Here is a 15,827-nt window from a genome sequence, read left to right on the forward strand (position 1 = left end):
AAATTCCAAAAAAAAAAACTATGGACAAACGGTGCCTCAAAGTGGGAACATGTACAAGTTTTAATTTGACGTCAAAATTCTTGGTGCATTAAAGTCTATCAAAGACTATCAGAAAAATGGAAGAAAATAAAAAAAAGATAACAAAGAGGTGTTGAGTGCTTACGTGAATGTCATTTGGAAATAGCCTTTCTATTTGGATAAAATAAAGGTAAGGTTTGTATATACATTATTTTCCCTAAACACTACTTATAAAAATATATTGGAGTATGTTATTGTTGCCCAACAAAAAGGTGTTAGAAACTTTGAAATTGAATACTTAGTTTTTTTTTTCTTTATCAACTAGCGGTTTCTTCTCTTGGTTATGCGCAATTATAAAAAAAGAGAGAACAAAGTGAGCTGGTAATAACGCGATTGCAACAGTTTATTTATTTATTTATTCCTTGGCTATTAGTTAGAGTATAGAGAGGGCAGATATTTGTCATTATTTTGAATTAAGTTTTAAGATCGATTTTCCTTCACTACTTTACGGTAAGATTATATCTTTCTTTACTTATCATTTACTTTATTTCTTTGGGTTGGTAGCATATGTTTTACCACCAAAAATATTCTCCTTTTTATCCTTAGTTAAACTAATTTTCACCTTCTCCGAATCTCCATTGACTAAAGGGGAACTAGATGAGACAAAGTCGGTGAGTTCTTTCTTAAGTGAGTTGTAGCCTAAGCTATTTCTTGGCCAAATTTTTTCAAGAAAAATTGTTCCCCATTTCCCCAAAAACCTCTTCTTTAACCCCTTTTGTCCCCCTCTTTATATTTCTGCTACTGTTTGGAGGACGATTCATTTGTTCACTATTTCCCTAAATTGGGTTGCATTGCAAGCCATTGTGCCTTGTTTGCCTCTTTCCTCAACTGGGTATGCCTTAAATTTTTTGCTTATTCTGTGAATTCTTTAGGGTTTCAATTTCCCCCCTGAAATTATTGAGTTCCATGATTCTTTTTTGTGCATTTATTTTAGTGTATTTCTCTTCATTATTGCTTGTTCTGCACGAGATCCCAATTTATCTTTATTTGATATTTTACTTTACTTTTAAGTGATATTTTTTGTGGGTTTTCTTTAATGTTTATGTTCTTTAATTCTGCTTATAATGTACCATTGAGATGATCACTGTTGCTGGTTTTTGGTTGGACTTAGCATTTGGGATTTGGCTTTACTGGTAGTAGGCTAGATTGAGTATAAAAGTTGGTGCGGATTTCAGGGTCATTTGTGAAAGTTTGTGATTCTATTTATTTTGGTGATTTCTTGATTTATTTTTGTGTTTGTTCGAACCTTGATAGAGGCAATGTCGCAAGGCTACGCCATTGAGCTCTACTTTGATCCTGCATTGGAAAACCAGGTCCTGAAGGCTTGGAATGTATTGGCTCGGCGCCAGATTAGCACTCAGCTTATTGAGATTGAGTCTAGACCTCACATTACCCTCTTCTCTAGTCCCTATATTGATCCATTGAAGCTTGAGAACGTTGTAAAGAGTTTTTCGTCCAAGCAAGAATCTTTGCCTCTGTCCTTTGGTTCAATTGGAAGCCTCCCAAATGGCGACAACGTTCTGTTTCTTGCTCCAACTCCAACTTTGTCTCTCCTTCAGTTCCACTCACAGTTGTTTGAAGCAATGAAAAAGGAGGGAATTGAAATTAGGGAGGAGCATCGTCCTGATACATGGATTCCTTATTGCCCTGTAGCTGAAGAAGTTCCTAAAACACGTATGGGCGAGGCATTCACTGTTTTGAGGGATCTGAAATTACCTGTTGCTGGATATGCTATGGAGATTGCACTTGTCGAGTATCCTCCAGTACGTGAAGTGTTTTCTTTTGTGCTTGGTAATACAGTTGAACCATGAGGCTTTAGACATGTAATTCTGTTGATTTTAGCTTAGGTTTGTATCTTTCGTTTCCTATATAGTTGCTTTTTAGAAACTAATATAGATGGTTAAGAGTGCTATGACAGTTGCTAAATAATCATTTGCTTTGCTGAAATATTAGTGATTCTAGTTCTTTTCTTTTGTACTTGCAAATGAGATTTTGATCTCTTATGTTAGTATTTGTGATAACAAGCTTATTTTCCCCCCCTATCAATGGCAAGTCTCTGCATGATGCTGGATCTCTATTACTATAGGGACATCATTTGCTTATGTGTTCTAGTATGTAAGTCTTGAACGTGGTTTTTGCCTGTGTGTTCTACTTTCTAAGTCTTGAATAAGGTTTTCATTATTAAAATCCTTGTACTTTAGTGCTTGTTATGGAGAGCAAGCTTGAATTATGTGAGGTAAATTTGCTTGTGTTATATAATGTTGACTTCGACATTAATTGCTTAGGCCTTCTAATTTGCTAGTCTCAAATATGATGTTCTTTCATTAGATTGTAAGATATTCTGGTGCTTCTTGAATTTAAAATGATTGAATCATGTGAGGGAATTACAGAAGCTACCAGCTTGGTATTGTTGGTAAAGCAAATGAAATTTGGAGACATGAGGCTTAGTTGGTTGACAGGAGTTGAGTAAACTCCTATGAAAATGCTGTAGGTATGACTTTGGAACTATGCTTTGGAAAGACTGGATTGATCACAGAGTAGAGAACTTCCAGATTTAATATCTGTAGCACAGATTAACTTTTGCATTAAACAAACACATTAGGAACTTGGTCACAGTACTCTTGAAATATAAGGCCCACTGTCTTGTTAAAATAGCATCTGGAGTTGCTACAGCCTCTTTAAGTAGGTCGACTTAAGTCTAATAAAATGAGTATGGTGTTCTATACTTAGAGATACTCTAAGGTCGTAGCTGTCAAGAACTATTGATATTTGAAGTTTAGCTTGTTATACCGGTGTATTTAGATGTAAAGATCCTAAAAGAATGGTATAGGATCCATACCAGTGTTATCAGATGTCTGTTAAGGATTGAATATAGTATAAAATCATGTTGTCTAGCTGATTTCTGCTAATCTCAATCAAACTTTGGGGGACAACAATCGTCGCTTTTCTTATGCTGGAGGTAGTTTCTTTTTTTATTTATTATTTTTAAAGTAGTTGCTGTCTTGCTGATGCATGGTGATTGATATATGTTTCAATAGCAATGGATGAGAGCAAGTTATTTAGCTTATACATTAGAATCACAAAGTGTTTTAATAAATTTTAATTTTAGAAGTGATTCTTGGTTTGAGAAGGCAGTAGATGGTAAACTTTTGGAGTAGCAAAGTTGTGGATATCCTCTAAGGATTCAGGCTGCCATGCTTTGACTTTCAGACACATTTTGCTGTTTGGAAATACTTAACTACATGGTTGTCTTTGCTGTGCTTAAACTAAATCTCTGGTAATGTTGTTGTTAGGCCTTTTTGCTTATCTTGTTCAAAACACTAAATCTCTTGAGGTTGTGATTCCTTGTATTTGCAGCACGGAAGCATGACTTGCATCGAATGTTCTATGAAATGTCCTAAAAGTTAAGTTTTGATCTAAACAGATATGCGATTTGCATGACCAGATTTGCTAGAAGTTTGCTGGAACAACCTAAGTAGTCCCTGACTTTCCTCATTCTAGTTTCTTCTTTGATCTTTCGTTACATGCTTGAAAAGCCTGTGAAACCTCACTTTGGTTATCGCTGGGAAACTAGGTGTATCTGGCAGAAAAATATTCCCAGGTTTTACAAGGATACTCGTTTGATCGTTCACTGATATTCTCCAAAATGCTGTCATGTTTTGAATTTCCGAGTTATTAATGCATCCAGACATTTGCCAATATCTGATAATATCTTCTTCAATAGATGAAAGCACATTTTGTGTTCCTATATGTTTTTGGAATGCCATTGTTGTATCAGGTTACACACTTTTGACCTGTAGATAGCAAGAAATCCTAAGGAATAAATTTTACATTTTGTGATCAGAATATTAAACTTCCTCATTTGTATAAGTTGCACCACTTTTAAGAGTAAATTCATTTAACTATACAAGTTTAAACTTTGATGTGATATTTTCAATACTAAACTAGTTTGCACCACTATCAGTATGATACAAATAAAATCAACATCTAGGGGTGTTAGCGGTTCGACAGGAGCTTTCTCTCATTAGGTTGTTCGCATTAAAATTGTATGTAGTGACTGATAATCTTTTTTGTGACGTATGAAAACTTACAAGTTCCTAAAAATGATGAAAATGTTGATCTTATTGCACTATTCAATAAAGGTAGAAGATCTGCCCTATAAAGTTCCTCGGTTCCCTTGCGGTAGATGAGTTTTATATTTACTCTGAAAGCTCAGATAGAGTTAGCTAAGATACATAAGATATGCTTCACAAGGAAGCAACATTGACTTAGCAAGTTTAGTCTATTAAATAAAAGAGAGAAACACAGATAAATCAAAACAATAGATGACACGCCATAGCTATTGAGATGCAGGTTTCATTACTACTGCCTAAGGAAAACAAAACAAAATGTGATTCATCACATTAATCCCAAAAAGAAAAAACAGAAAAAACTGATTTCAACTTGTTAGATACTACTAAAGCTCAATCGCACTGTTTACCCTTAAAAATGGATAACAATTGAATTTATATGCGTTTTTAAGGATATGTGGACTAATTCGATACAAGTGATTAGTGACACTAGATAAGCAAATAAAAGATAGAGTAAATAGCCAAACCAATGATGATAATGAATCCGGGCTCGAGTTAAAAGCTTGATAAGAAGCCTGCCTTCGTTTCCGAGACAACACTTATGAAGAACTTATGAACAAAAGCAAGAACTTTGAATAACTTTTAGAAACAGAGAAAACAGATGTCTATTGCCTTGGTATGCGTGTTACAGAGCCTGTATTGAACAATAAACCTCCCCTTTATATAGTATGGGAGTTTTATCCTAAGCACAATTGTAAAAAAGGTAAAGATCTTCCCGTTCGCAAATCACTAGTCAAGTGCTAATACATACCGAGATTCACTCCGTGATATGTGGTCGGGCACGGATAAGACGGCCCTTTGTTAATCGCGTGCGGACGTTTGGCAACGCTCTCCGAGGTCTCATTATTTGAATCGGGTTCGGGGGCATGGTCTCGATGGCTCCGGGGACAGGTGTTTTGTCCGGGCTTTGATACGAGCGGGCTCCAGGCTTCGATTTCGATTACGTGCAGTTATGCCCTCACTTCGTTCATCCCGTCCACCAGGAAATCGGGGTGCTCATTACCTCCGGTTTTACCCGTATACAGGGACTATGCTGAATCTCTACCATTTTCATGTGTCACTTAAAGCTCAATGGCACTACGCTGAATCTCTCAACCATTTTCATCTGTCACTTAGGCCAATGTGGGATGCACTAATCCAATACATAACACGATTCCCCTCCAACGTACAAGGAAATGAGCACATAGGTGAAAGCTATAGGTCAAATACAACTCATATACTGAAAATAAATGAGGATGCACCGATTATCTTTGACTCAAAAATAGGTATACATAGTTTAAAAAAGGTTTCGAAAAGATATAATGATACTAAGTTCATACACCATTATACACAGTACGTAGATGTTGTGCTACTAAATTTCTAATCTGAACATTGTATTGGGAAAAATTAAGTTCATATATAGAATTGATTGAAAAGTGACATGTCACGACATGTAGACTGGTCAAAGGAAGACAATTGGCAAAGAATAGTTAAAGAGGCACGAGCTACAACAGGCACGGGCAGGAATTCAAGAGATTCAAGAAAGATAAGTGCTCGGACCTCTTTATGATCGAAGATCGAGCTAAGAGAATGAAACTGATAGCAAAAAAGGGTATAGATACGTATTGTCAGTAATCAATAGGCATTAATTACGGAAAACGTTAGGGAATCTGTACTAAATCAAAATATAATTACCATTTATAACGTTACATTAAATGCCATTGGTTGTCAATAATGGCTCTATTATGACAGAAACAAAACGTATTACCTAGAGATAGCTATAAAAAGGGGAAAGCTGATCATTTGTAGGGATACGGAATACTATTGGAATATACTGATTTACTTTGCTTTCTATTCAGCTATTTTTTACATCATTTATTCCTATTTTTATTTGATTATCAGTAATCCGAGTTCTTCTTGAAATAAGCTTTGATCGAAATTCTTATTTTTGATTAAGCAAATTGGTTCCGTTACCGGGAATCTGATAATCTATTCTTTCTTAAATTAACCTTTTTTGTCATATCAACCATGTCAAATGTTAATGAGAACAACCAAAGAATCCATCAACTCCAGGAGAATCCACAAGATGATCGTACCCCAATCCCTTCCCCACCAGCTCTCCTCGACAATCTCGGGAAGGAACTCTTGATGGATCTCAATCAAATGCAAATGCTCAATTGGAAAACGATGAGGCTATCAACGAAGCTTTGTAGAAGTTAATCGCTCAACAGGTCAGCAAGGCTCTTGAGGCTTTCACTAACCAATTGCCGGTTGCACCACCAACACCAACCCCAAATAACAACACTTTGGAGAACCCTCGTTCTGGACTTGTTAACTCGGGCAGTAGTGGAACCCCCAGCGAGTCTCGAGATGGAGAACCAGGTAACATAGTCAATTCTGATTTACAAAATTTAGTATTAACTTTGCCGAAATAGCTCAAGGAGCAAAGTGACCGCATAGAGCAAATACCTGGAGTACCGCCTGTAATCAAGGGAGTAGATATGGACAAATATTCGCAACAACCTTGGAAGCCAAGCGCTGCTCCTCTCCCAATTCCTAAGAAATTCAAGATGCCCGATATTCCAAAATACGATGGAACAACTGATCCACGAGACCACGTGATTGCATTCACAACTGGTGTAAAGGGTAACGGCTTGACCAAACAGGAAATTGAATCAGTATTGGTCAAAAAATTCGGTAAAACACTCACTAAGGGAGCATTAACATGGTATTCTCTTTTACCCAAAAATTCTATAAATTCTTTTGCTGAGCTTGCAGATTCATTTATCAAAGCACATTCGGGAGCTTAAAAAGTCGAAAAAAGAATGGAAGATATTTTCAAAATAAAACAAGGAGATTCAGAGTTGCTCAGGGAATTTGTAGACAGATTCCAGCGTGAAAGAATGACGTTGCCACCCGCACCTGATAACTGGGCAGCTATAGCATTTACCAGTAATCTAAATAAGAAGAGTTCGGAGGCCACGAGACGACTCAAGGAAAGCCTACGAGAATTTCCAGCAACAACTTGGAATGACGTTTACAACAGATACAACACAAAGCTGCGGATAGAAGAAGATACTATTACACACCTTCAAAAGGAAGAGAGGGTAAGTTCAAGGCGTGCTGAAACTGAAAAAAGGTCTGGGAAAAACAGATACGAGCCTTACATGGGACCAGCGGGAAAAGACTCACGATCGAAACAGGATAACTCAAGGTACGATCGTAGGTCGAGAGATAGAGAATCAGGTTCATCTTCAAGGTTCAGAAAAGAGCGGGACACGCGGTAGATACGCGGTGATGATAGAAGCTCTAAGGCGATGATTGGCGGTTACAATTTCAATGTAAACACTTCAGAATTAGTAGCGGTATTAAGAAACATGGGTGATAAGGTGCGGTGGCCAAAAGAAATGAGATCAAATCCAAATAGGCGTAACCCTGATCACTGGTGTGAATTTGACAACGATCATGGTCATAAAATGGCTGATTGTAGATTGCTACAAAGTGAGGTAGACCATTTATTAAAGCAAGGGTATCTTACCGAACTATTTAGCGAAAAAGGTAAGCAAGCGTATATGAAGAACAGGAAGGAGCCCCCTAAACCTCCTTCTCCGAAAAGGACCGTTAACGTTATAAGCGGAGGCAAAGAAATTAACCGTGTGACATATACGGCAGCCAAGAAAATTTCTAATGTTACAATTACACACGGGAAGCGGGTCCGACATGTTTTGGAGGAAGAAAGCATTACATTTGATGATGCAGACGCGGATGACATACCAACTCCACACAATGATGCACTGGTAATATCTCTACTTGTACATGATACTAACGTAAAACAAGTTTTGATTGACCCAGATAGCTCCGTGAACATCATTTTGCTAAGAGTTTAAGCGAGATGCAAGCTGAAGATAAGCTAGTACCCAAGGCGCATACTTTATCTGGCTTTGATAATTCGAGCGTCGTAACAAAAGGAACTTACAAAATTCGCAGAAGGAGTTATCAAAGATACGAAATTTTAGGTGGTAGAGATGGATATGGCTTACAATATGATTCTCGGGAGACCATGGATTCACGAAATGGACGCTGTGCCATCTACCTTACATCAAGTCATCAAATTCCCATCACAATGGGGAATCCGTCAAATCCATGGTGATCAACAAACACCTAGAAGTATCAACTCTGTAGAAGATTCAAAGCACAAAAAACGAAGAAAAATAACAATTACAGAATCCAGTTGAGGATGCCACACCACAAAACTCAACCGGAGATGGGAAAACAGATGTGGACTCACGACCTGATTTCATCCAAGAACCAGAAGAAAATGAAAATATCAAAACAACGATTGAAGAGTTGGAGGCTGTAGAATTATTCGAACAAAAGCCTGAGAGGAAAGTTTACATTGGGGCCAACTTAAGCCACGAAATGAAAGGTAAGCTGATCGAATTTTTGAAAACTAAAGTAGATTGCTTTGCCTGGTCCCATTCTGATATGACAGGGATACCCCCGGAGGTAATGACTCACAAGTTAAATGAAGATCCATCATATCCACCTATCAAACAAAAGAAGAGAAAGCAGGGGTCTTTCAAAAATCAAGTGATTCAAGATGAGGTCCAAAAACTTTTAAAAATAGGCTCTATCCGCGAGGTAACGTATCCTAATTGGTTAGCTAATATTGTATTGGTACCAAAAAAGAATGGCAAATGGCGAGTTTGTGTAGACTACACCGACCTTAACAAAGCTTGTCCTAAAGATTCTTTTCCGTTACCACATATAGATCAACTGATCGATGCTACTGCAAGACATGAATTGTTAAGCTTCTTAGATGCATATTCAGGGTATAATCAGATTAAAATGGATCACCTAGATGAGGAAAAAACTTCATTTATAACAGACAGGGGGACTTACTGTTACAAAGTAATGCCCTTTGGTCTCAAAAACGCCGGTGCCACGTATCAAAGGTTGGTGACCAAGATGTTTCAGGAACATCTAGGAAAAACTATGGAAGTTTACATAGATGATATGCTTGTCAAATCTCAACAATCAGGGGACCATATACCACATTTGTTTGATACATTTCAGATCTTACGAAAGTTCAATATGAAGCTAAATCCCGAGAAATGTGCATTTGGCGTCTCATCAGGTAAGTTTTTGGGTTTTCTTGTTTCTAACCGTGGTATTGAAGTAAATCCCGCACAGATCAAAGCCATTGAAGAAATTCCTGACATGCTTACAAATAAGAAGGAAGTGCAGAGACTAACGGGAAGAATTGCAGCCTTGGGGAGATTTATTTCTAAGTCTTCAGAAAAATGCTTTAAATTCTTTTCAGCTCTTAAAAAGCAAGATCAGTTCGAATGGTCTGAGGAGTGTCAACAAGCACTCAAAAACTTGACGACGTACCTGTCAAATCCACCGTTGCTCGAAAAACCAAAAGATAGGGAAAGGTTGCTTATCTATTTAGCTGTTTCAGAAGTAGCGGTAAGTGCTGTTTTGGTTCGTGAAGACCAAGGTAAACAGTCTCCAATTTATTATGTAGCAAATCATTATTAGATGCGGAAACACGGTATCCTCTACTAGAAAAACTTGCACTTGCATTAATTATGGCATCTAGAAAATTAAGGCCTTATTTTCAATGCCATCCTATCTCTGTAGTGACTGCTTATCCCTTGCGTAATATATTACACAAACAGGAACTATCGGGTAGGTTAGCCAAGTGGGCCATAGAATAGAGTGAATATGACATCACATATCAACCTATAACTGCAATAAAATCACAGGTGTTAGCAGACTTTTTGGTCGATTTTAGTCAAGGGATGCAACTAGAAGCAGAAAAAGAATTACAAGTATTCAATGGATCTAATCTAGGAACCTGGACCTTATTTACTGATGGCTCATCGAATGTGAAAGGGGCAGGTCTAGGAATTGTTTTAATACCACCTACGAGTGAAACCATACGACAAGATATAAAATGTCATCCTGTAACTAACAATGAGGCAGAGTATGAAGCCGTGATTGCAGGTTTAGAACTGGCACGTGAACTTGGCATAGAACAAATTGTAATCAAAAGCGATTTGCAACTCGTAGTCAACCAGATGCTGGGGACTTATACAGCCAGGGAGGCAAGAATGCAGCAATACTTGGAAAAGGCGTGAGATCTGGCTAGGCAGTTCCAAAATTGGAAGGTTTTGCAGATCCCACGGGAAGAGAATATTGAGGCAGACGCCTTAGCTAATCTTGCATCTGCGGCAGAAGTAACAAATAATGAAAATGCCTATGTCATACATCTGTTTCATTTAGTGCTCGATCAAGATAGAAATGAGGTAAATTTCAATAATTTAACTTGGGATTGGAGAAACGATATTGTCACTTTTTTGCAGTATGGAACCGTCCCCGAAGATAAGAAAAGGGCTCACGCGCTTCGCAAAAAAGATGCTCGGTACTGTTTAAAGCAGGGCAATCTCTATCAAAAAATGTTTGGCGGTCCTTTAGCAAGATGCCTCGAACCTTCTCAAACAGACTATGTGATGAGAAAAATACACGAGGGACATTGTGAAAATCATGCGGGAGGAAGATCTTTAGTAAAAACCATGATTAGGGCAGGCTATTATTGGCCCAAAATGGAAGAAGAATCGGAACATTTTGTGGCTAAATGTGACAAGTGCCAGAGATACGGTAACAATATGCATAGACCCGCGGAGTTGTTACATCCAGTCATTGCACCGTGGCCTTTTATGAAGTGGGGGATGGATATCGTGGGTCCACTACCACAAGCAAAAGGCAAGGTAAGATTTTTGCTAGTACTCACTGATTACTTTACTAAGTGGGTAGAAGCAGGTGCTTTTAAACAGGTACGAGAAAAAGAGGTCAGAGATTTCATTTGGCGAAAATATCATATGCCGATTCGGCGTACCAAAGGAAATCGTATGTGACAACGGCCCACAATTTATAGGCGCACAAATCACAGAGTTTTTTCAAAGTTGGCAAATCAAAAGGATTACCTCAACACCTTATCATCCGGTGGGTAATGGACAAGCTGAATCGACGAATAAAGTCATTATCAACAATATGAAGAAACGATTGGAGGAATCTAAAGGCAATTGGCCAGAGGTGTTACCTGGTGTTTTATGGGCTTATCGCACAACAGCAAAAATAAGTACGGGAGAAACACCATTTTCACTGGTATATGGAGCTGAAGCCTTGATCCCAGTCGAGATAGGGGAGCCGAGCACGAGATATACACAAGCAACTGAGGAATCCAATGAAGAAGAAATGCGAATAAACTTAGATTTACTTGAGGAAAGGAGGGAAGCTGCGTTAATAAGAATGGCAGCACAAAAACAGGTTATGGAACGATATTATAATCGGAAAGCTCGCCTAAGATACTTCAAGATTGGGGACTTCGTACTCAAAAAGGTTTTTCAATCCACGAGAGCGGCTAACGCGGGAAAGTTAAGTCCAACTTGGGAAGGACCTTATAAGATTCACGGTATCGCAGGAAAGGGAGCATACGAGCTGGAAACAATGGATGGTAAGATTTTACCTTCACATTGGAATGCCGTTCATCTGAAGAGATATTATTTCTAAGGAAAAGAAGTATCCACGGGCAGGTACCCTCATTTTCGAATTTTATTTTTTGAATTATTAAAATTTTACTAACGATTTTAGATGATAGGCAAAAAGCTAACCCGTACTAAATGATGAGTCACGACCTGCAAGACACGCGGAAAAATATAAATTCCCGGTCTAGGGTTACAATTTATTCTGATAGAAATTCAAACGGGTTTAGCAGTCTTCATCTATAATCGCACCTCCGAGTCCCGTATGTTTTTTCCTTTTCAGGAAAAGGACCAAATAAGAGGAGTAAACAAGTGCTCGAGATTTCATACTTCAAAGCTCAAACACTTGGGGGACTATATAATATACGGCATACGTATAAAGAAGGCAAAGAAGACTAAGAAGATAGTCGAAAGTACAAATCAAAGCCTCAAAGTCTACTCATCAAATGAGTCAAGTTCAGAGCAAAGTTACGAGCCAAATAACACAAAGCCATTCGAAAAACCTTATAGATTTCAAAAATTTTATGATAACTAGGTTAAAGGCAATGTATAGAAACAGGTTGTAAAGGAAAACCTTGAGTTTTATTTTCTCTTTTGAAATCTGTTGTAAAAGAAAACAGTTACGAGAAAAGTTATAGAAGTTATTTGAACACATGTAAGATGTTATTTAAACTTGACAAAGTTCAAATGAAAACTTTATCAAAGTTATTTCAAGAAACATGTGTGTTCCTATTTCTTTTGTCGTACATTTACACCATTATGAAGTTGAGACGTCTTCTTCATTAAGTGTCGAAAATAAAAGGGCCCTCTTTTATAAAATTCATGTGTGATTCAAACATCCATGAAGTTAATAAAGCATTTTATGAAACAAAAATGCAAAAAAGGGTAAAACATAAACCCACGAATTAATTAACAAGTCCTTAAGTATAAAGGCAAAGTCGAGCAAAACAAAAGCTCAAAATAACTAAGTTAAAACAGAAAACAGCTTAATATTAAAAAGTTTAGACTAAGTACGAACTTAGTCATAAACTACTTGTCATTTATACAAAAAACGCCCCAAAAAGGTCTGGGGACTTATCGTTTCCAAAAAAACCAAACCCCCAAATGGGACCGGGGGTTACAACCACATTCCAAAAAAAAAAGTAGCATATCATAAACTTTTCACTGAGGGGCTGAAGAAGGATTTGAAACAGGGTCATGAGCAGCAGAAGGTTCGGGATGGCTTGAAGGAGTTGGAGCATCCACCGTACCCATTTCATCTTCGATGTGCTCAGGAATATCAACCATGGGAGAAGGAAAGTCTTGGCCTTGCTGAGTTTTTTCAATAGTCTCTTTTATTTTGGCTAACTCAGCATCCAAACTAAAGCCCCCTTGGCTAACTTCCATCAGGGTATCATGGCGGGTGTTTAGAATTGCCCAACTCACTTCAATTGCAGTCTTGTCTTCAAGAATCTCGTAATCTTTCTCCCATTGATCAATCTCGTCTTTAAGCTTTTCATTTTCAGCAAGGACAGAATCATAAGAAGCTTGCAAAGGAGCGAGTGAACTNGACTTTTACATTTAGCTTTTAAAATCACACATTCCCTAGACAGAACTTCCTTTTCATTATTAATTATCTCAGACTCATCAATGAAGTCTGTTAAGAGTTCAGCTAGCCTTTCTTTAGACAAGAATTTGATCTTGTCTTTGAGATAAAGAATACTTACCTCTTGTTCATCCTCTGATTCTCCAATGGCCATTAGAGCTTGATCCTCCTCAGCTTCATCTTCAGAGTCCTCATCTGATGTTTCTCCCCAAGCAGCAACCATAGCCTTAGTTGAAGCTTTGTTTCTTTTTGGTTGAACCTGTTCCTTCTTCCTGTTTCTTCTTTCAGCTCTTTCTTTCTTCCACTCAATCTCCCATTGAGGACGGGTTTTGATCATGTGATCAATCTTGCCACACTTGTAGCAGCCTTCATTGATCTGTTTCTCCGGAGCTCTTGTTTTGTTGAAGTTTGTACTTCTTGAAGCACCCTTTCCTCTCATCAGATACTTCTTGAAATCCCTAGTGATCATGGCTACTTCATCATCTTCCAAATCTGCACCTTCAGTGATTCTGAGAGCTAAACTTCTCTCCATTTTGGGGGTATCCATCTTCATTGTTTGTCTCCTCATTTCATAGGCAATTAAGTTCCCAATTAGTTCATCCAGCCTAAGGGTAGCAATATTCTTGGATTCCTGAATGGCAGTGATCTTGCTTTCCCAAGTGACTGGCAGAACTCTTGTTAGAATCTTTTCAACCTTGTCTTCTTCAAGGATGGTCCTCCCAAGAGATTTAAGCTCATTAGTCAAAGTAGTGAATCTAGTATACATCTCCTGGATAGTTTCTCCTTCCTTCATAGTGAAATTCTCATATTGAGAATACAGAAGAGTTCCTCTTGACCTTTTCACTTGAGGTGTTCCTTCATGAGCCACTTGTAGAGTGTCCCATATTTCCTTAGCAGTTGTACAACTTTGAATCCTGCTGTACTCATCTGCTCCTAGACCACACACTAGCCACTTCTTGGCTTTAGCATTTTTCTCCCATTTCATCAGATCCTCAGCAGTACAATCAGCCCTTGTTTTTGGCACATCAATTCCTTCTGCATTCTTCTTAGTGGTAGCTAGGGGACCATCAGTAATTATATCCCAAAGTTCATAGTCTTCCCCTATGATATGATCTCTCATTTTGTTCTTCCACCAAGAGTAATACAAACCATTGAAAAGTGGAGGTCTGGCAGTGGATTTCCCTTTCCAGTTCCCAGGTGGTGCACTCATTTTTTATCTTCTCCTAAGGTGTTAGCCTCTTCAAGGATAACCCGCTCTGATACCAATTGATGTTTTAGACGTCAATACCACACAAGAGGGGGGTGATTTGTGTGGTACCTAATTTTCGCACTAGAAGAACCTGGTTCTTCTAGGTGTTCTAACTTCTACTGTTTGCGGAATTAAAATACAGAAATAAAGAACACATAGATTTTTACGTGGAAAACACCTGCCTTAAAAGGTGAAAAAAACCACGACCTACTACTCAGTAGGATTTCCCAAACTTCCACTAAACTTCAATGAGCCAAAAACAGCATTTACAAAACTCTTTGTAAACCTAAGGATTAACTCTAATCCCAGTGTAGCACATAGCCTCAACTGTTGCGACACTTCCAAGTTAACTCTAACTTGAATACTCAAAGCACCTAATACAATTGCTTCTAAGAAAGCTGGAAAGGTACAATATTAAAATACCTACTACAATTGAACTAGAAATAAAGAAAGACACAATGAAATTGGTTCTTCACACTTAGTTCTTGTAGCTTCAGATTTGCACACTTGTATCACACACAAATTGCTTGCAACAATCGCCTAGCTCTTTTGCTCTCAATTTGGTTTAACTTCAGCTTATGTGCAATCACCTGTAAAAGAGAACAATCGTTATATTTATAGAGTTAGTAATCAGAGTTTGATAAGAGCTCGAATTGTGGATCCTTTGACAATTCGAGTCCAAGAACAACTCTAACTCCTAATCCATATCCTTGATCCGGATGTAATTCTCTTTTCATAAGGAGACTTCAACTCCATATCCTATATGCAATCTTTTCGATCAGTTCAGAAGATATTCATCAAGATATTGCTGCTTGATCTCAAAGACTTATCTTCTTCACGTGCATCTCATGTGTATGGGCCATAACAACTGTGTCTCCTTAGATGAACCTGGTCCTTTACTGAGTTTTGTCATTCTTCAAAACTTCAACTGATCTTGGGCCAACAGGGATGGATATCGTGGGTCCACTACCACAAGCAAAAGGCAAGGTAAGATTTTTGCTAGTACTCACTGATTACTTTACTAAGTGGGTGGAAGCAGGTGCTTTTAAACAGGTACGAGAAAAAGAGGTCAAAGATTTCATTTGGCGAAATATCTTATGTCGATTCGGCGTACCAAAAAAAATTGTATGTGACAACGGCCCACAATTTATAGGCGCACAAATCACGGAGTTTTTTCAAAGTTGGCAAATCAAGAGGATTACTTCAACACCTTATCATCTGGTGGGTAATGGACAAGCTGAATCGACGAATAAAGT

At 38.0% G+C, this 15,827-nt stretch overlaps 1 protein-coding gene across 3 annotated transcripts; it reads left to right on the top strand.

Moving 5' to 3' along the window:
- The first annotated feature begins 456 nt into the window (after positions 1-456).
- Positions 457-2,124, top strand: LOC109244155. 3 transcript variants are annotated; one of them, XM_019411200.1, is made up of 2 exons: positions 457-528; positions 1,333-2,124. In XM_019411200.1, exon 2 carries the CDS (start codon positions 1,338-1,340, stop codon positions 1,887-1,889), a length of 552 nt encoding a protein of 183 aa, XP_019266745.1. In that variant the 5' UTR covers positions 457-528; positions 1,333-1,337; the 3' UTR covers positions 1,890-2,124. The 3 variants fall into 3 exon arrangements, with proteins under 3 accessions (XP_019266745.1, XP_019266744.1, XP_019266743.1); XM_019411199.1 differs by lacking the exon at positions 457-528 and adding an exon at positions 589-689; XM_019411198.1 differs by lacking the exon at positions 457-528 and adding an exon at positions 662-910.
- The last annotated feature ends 13,703 nt before the right edge of the window (positions 2,125-15,827 follow it).

The sequence above is a fragment of the Nicotiana attenuata genome, unplaced genomic scaffold (assembly GCF_001879085.1).
Source record: "Nicotiana attenuata strain UT unplaced genomic scaffold, NIATTr2, whole genome shotgun sequence".
In the NCBI taxonomy this organism is placed as follows: domain Eukaryota; kingdom Viridiplantae; phylum Streptophyta; class Magnoliopsida; order Solanales; family Solanaceae; genus Nicotiana; species Nicotiana attenuata.

Excerpts from the sequence above, each read along its gene's own strand:
- LOC109244155 (XM_019411200.1), top strand. The coding sequence starts at position 1,338 with ATGTCGCAAGGCTACGCCATTGAGCTCTACTTTGATCCTGCATTGGAA.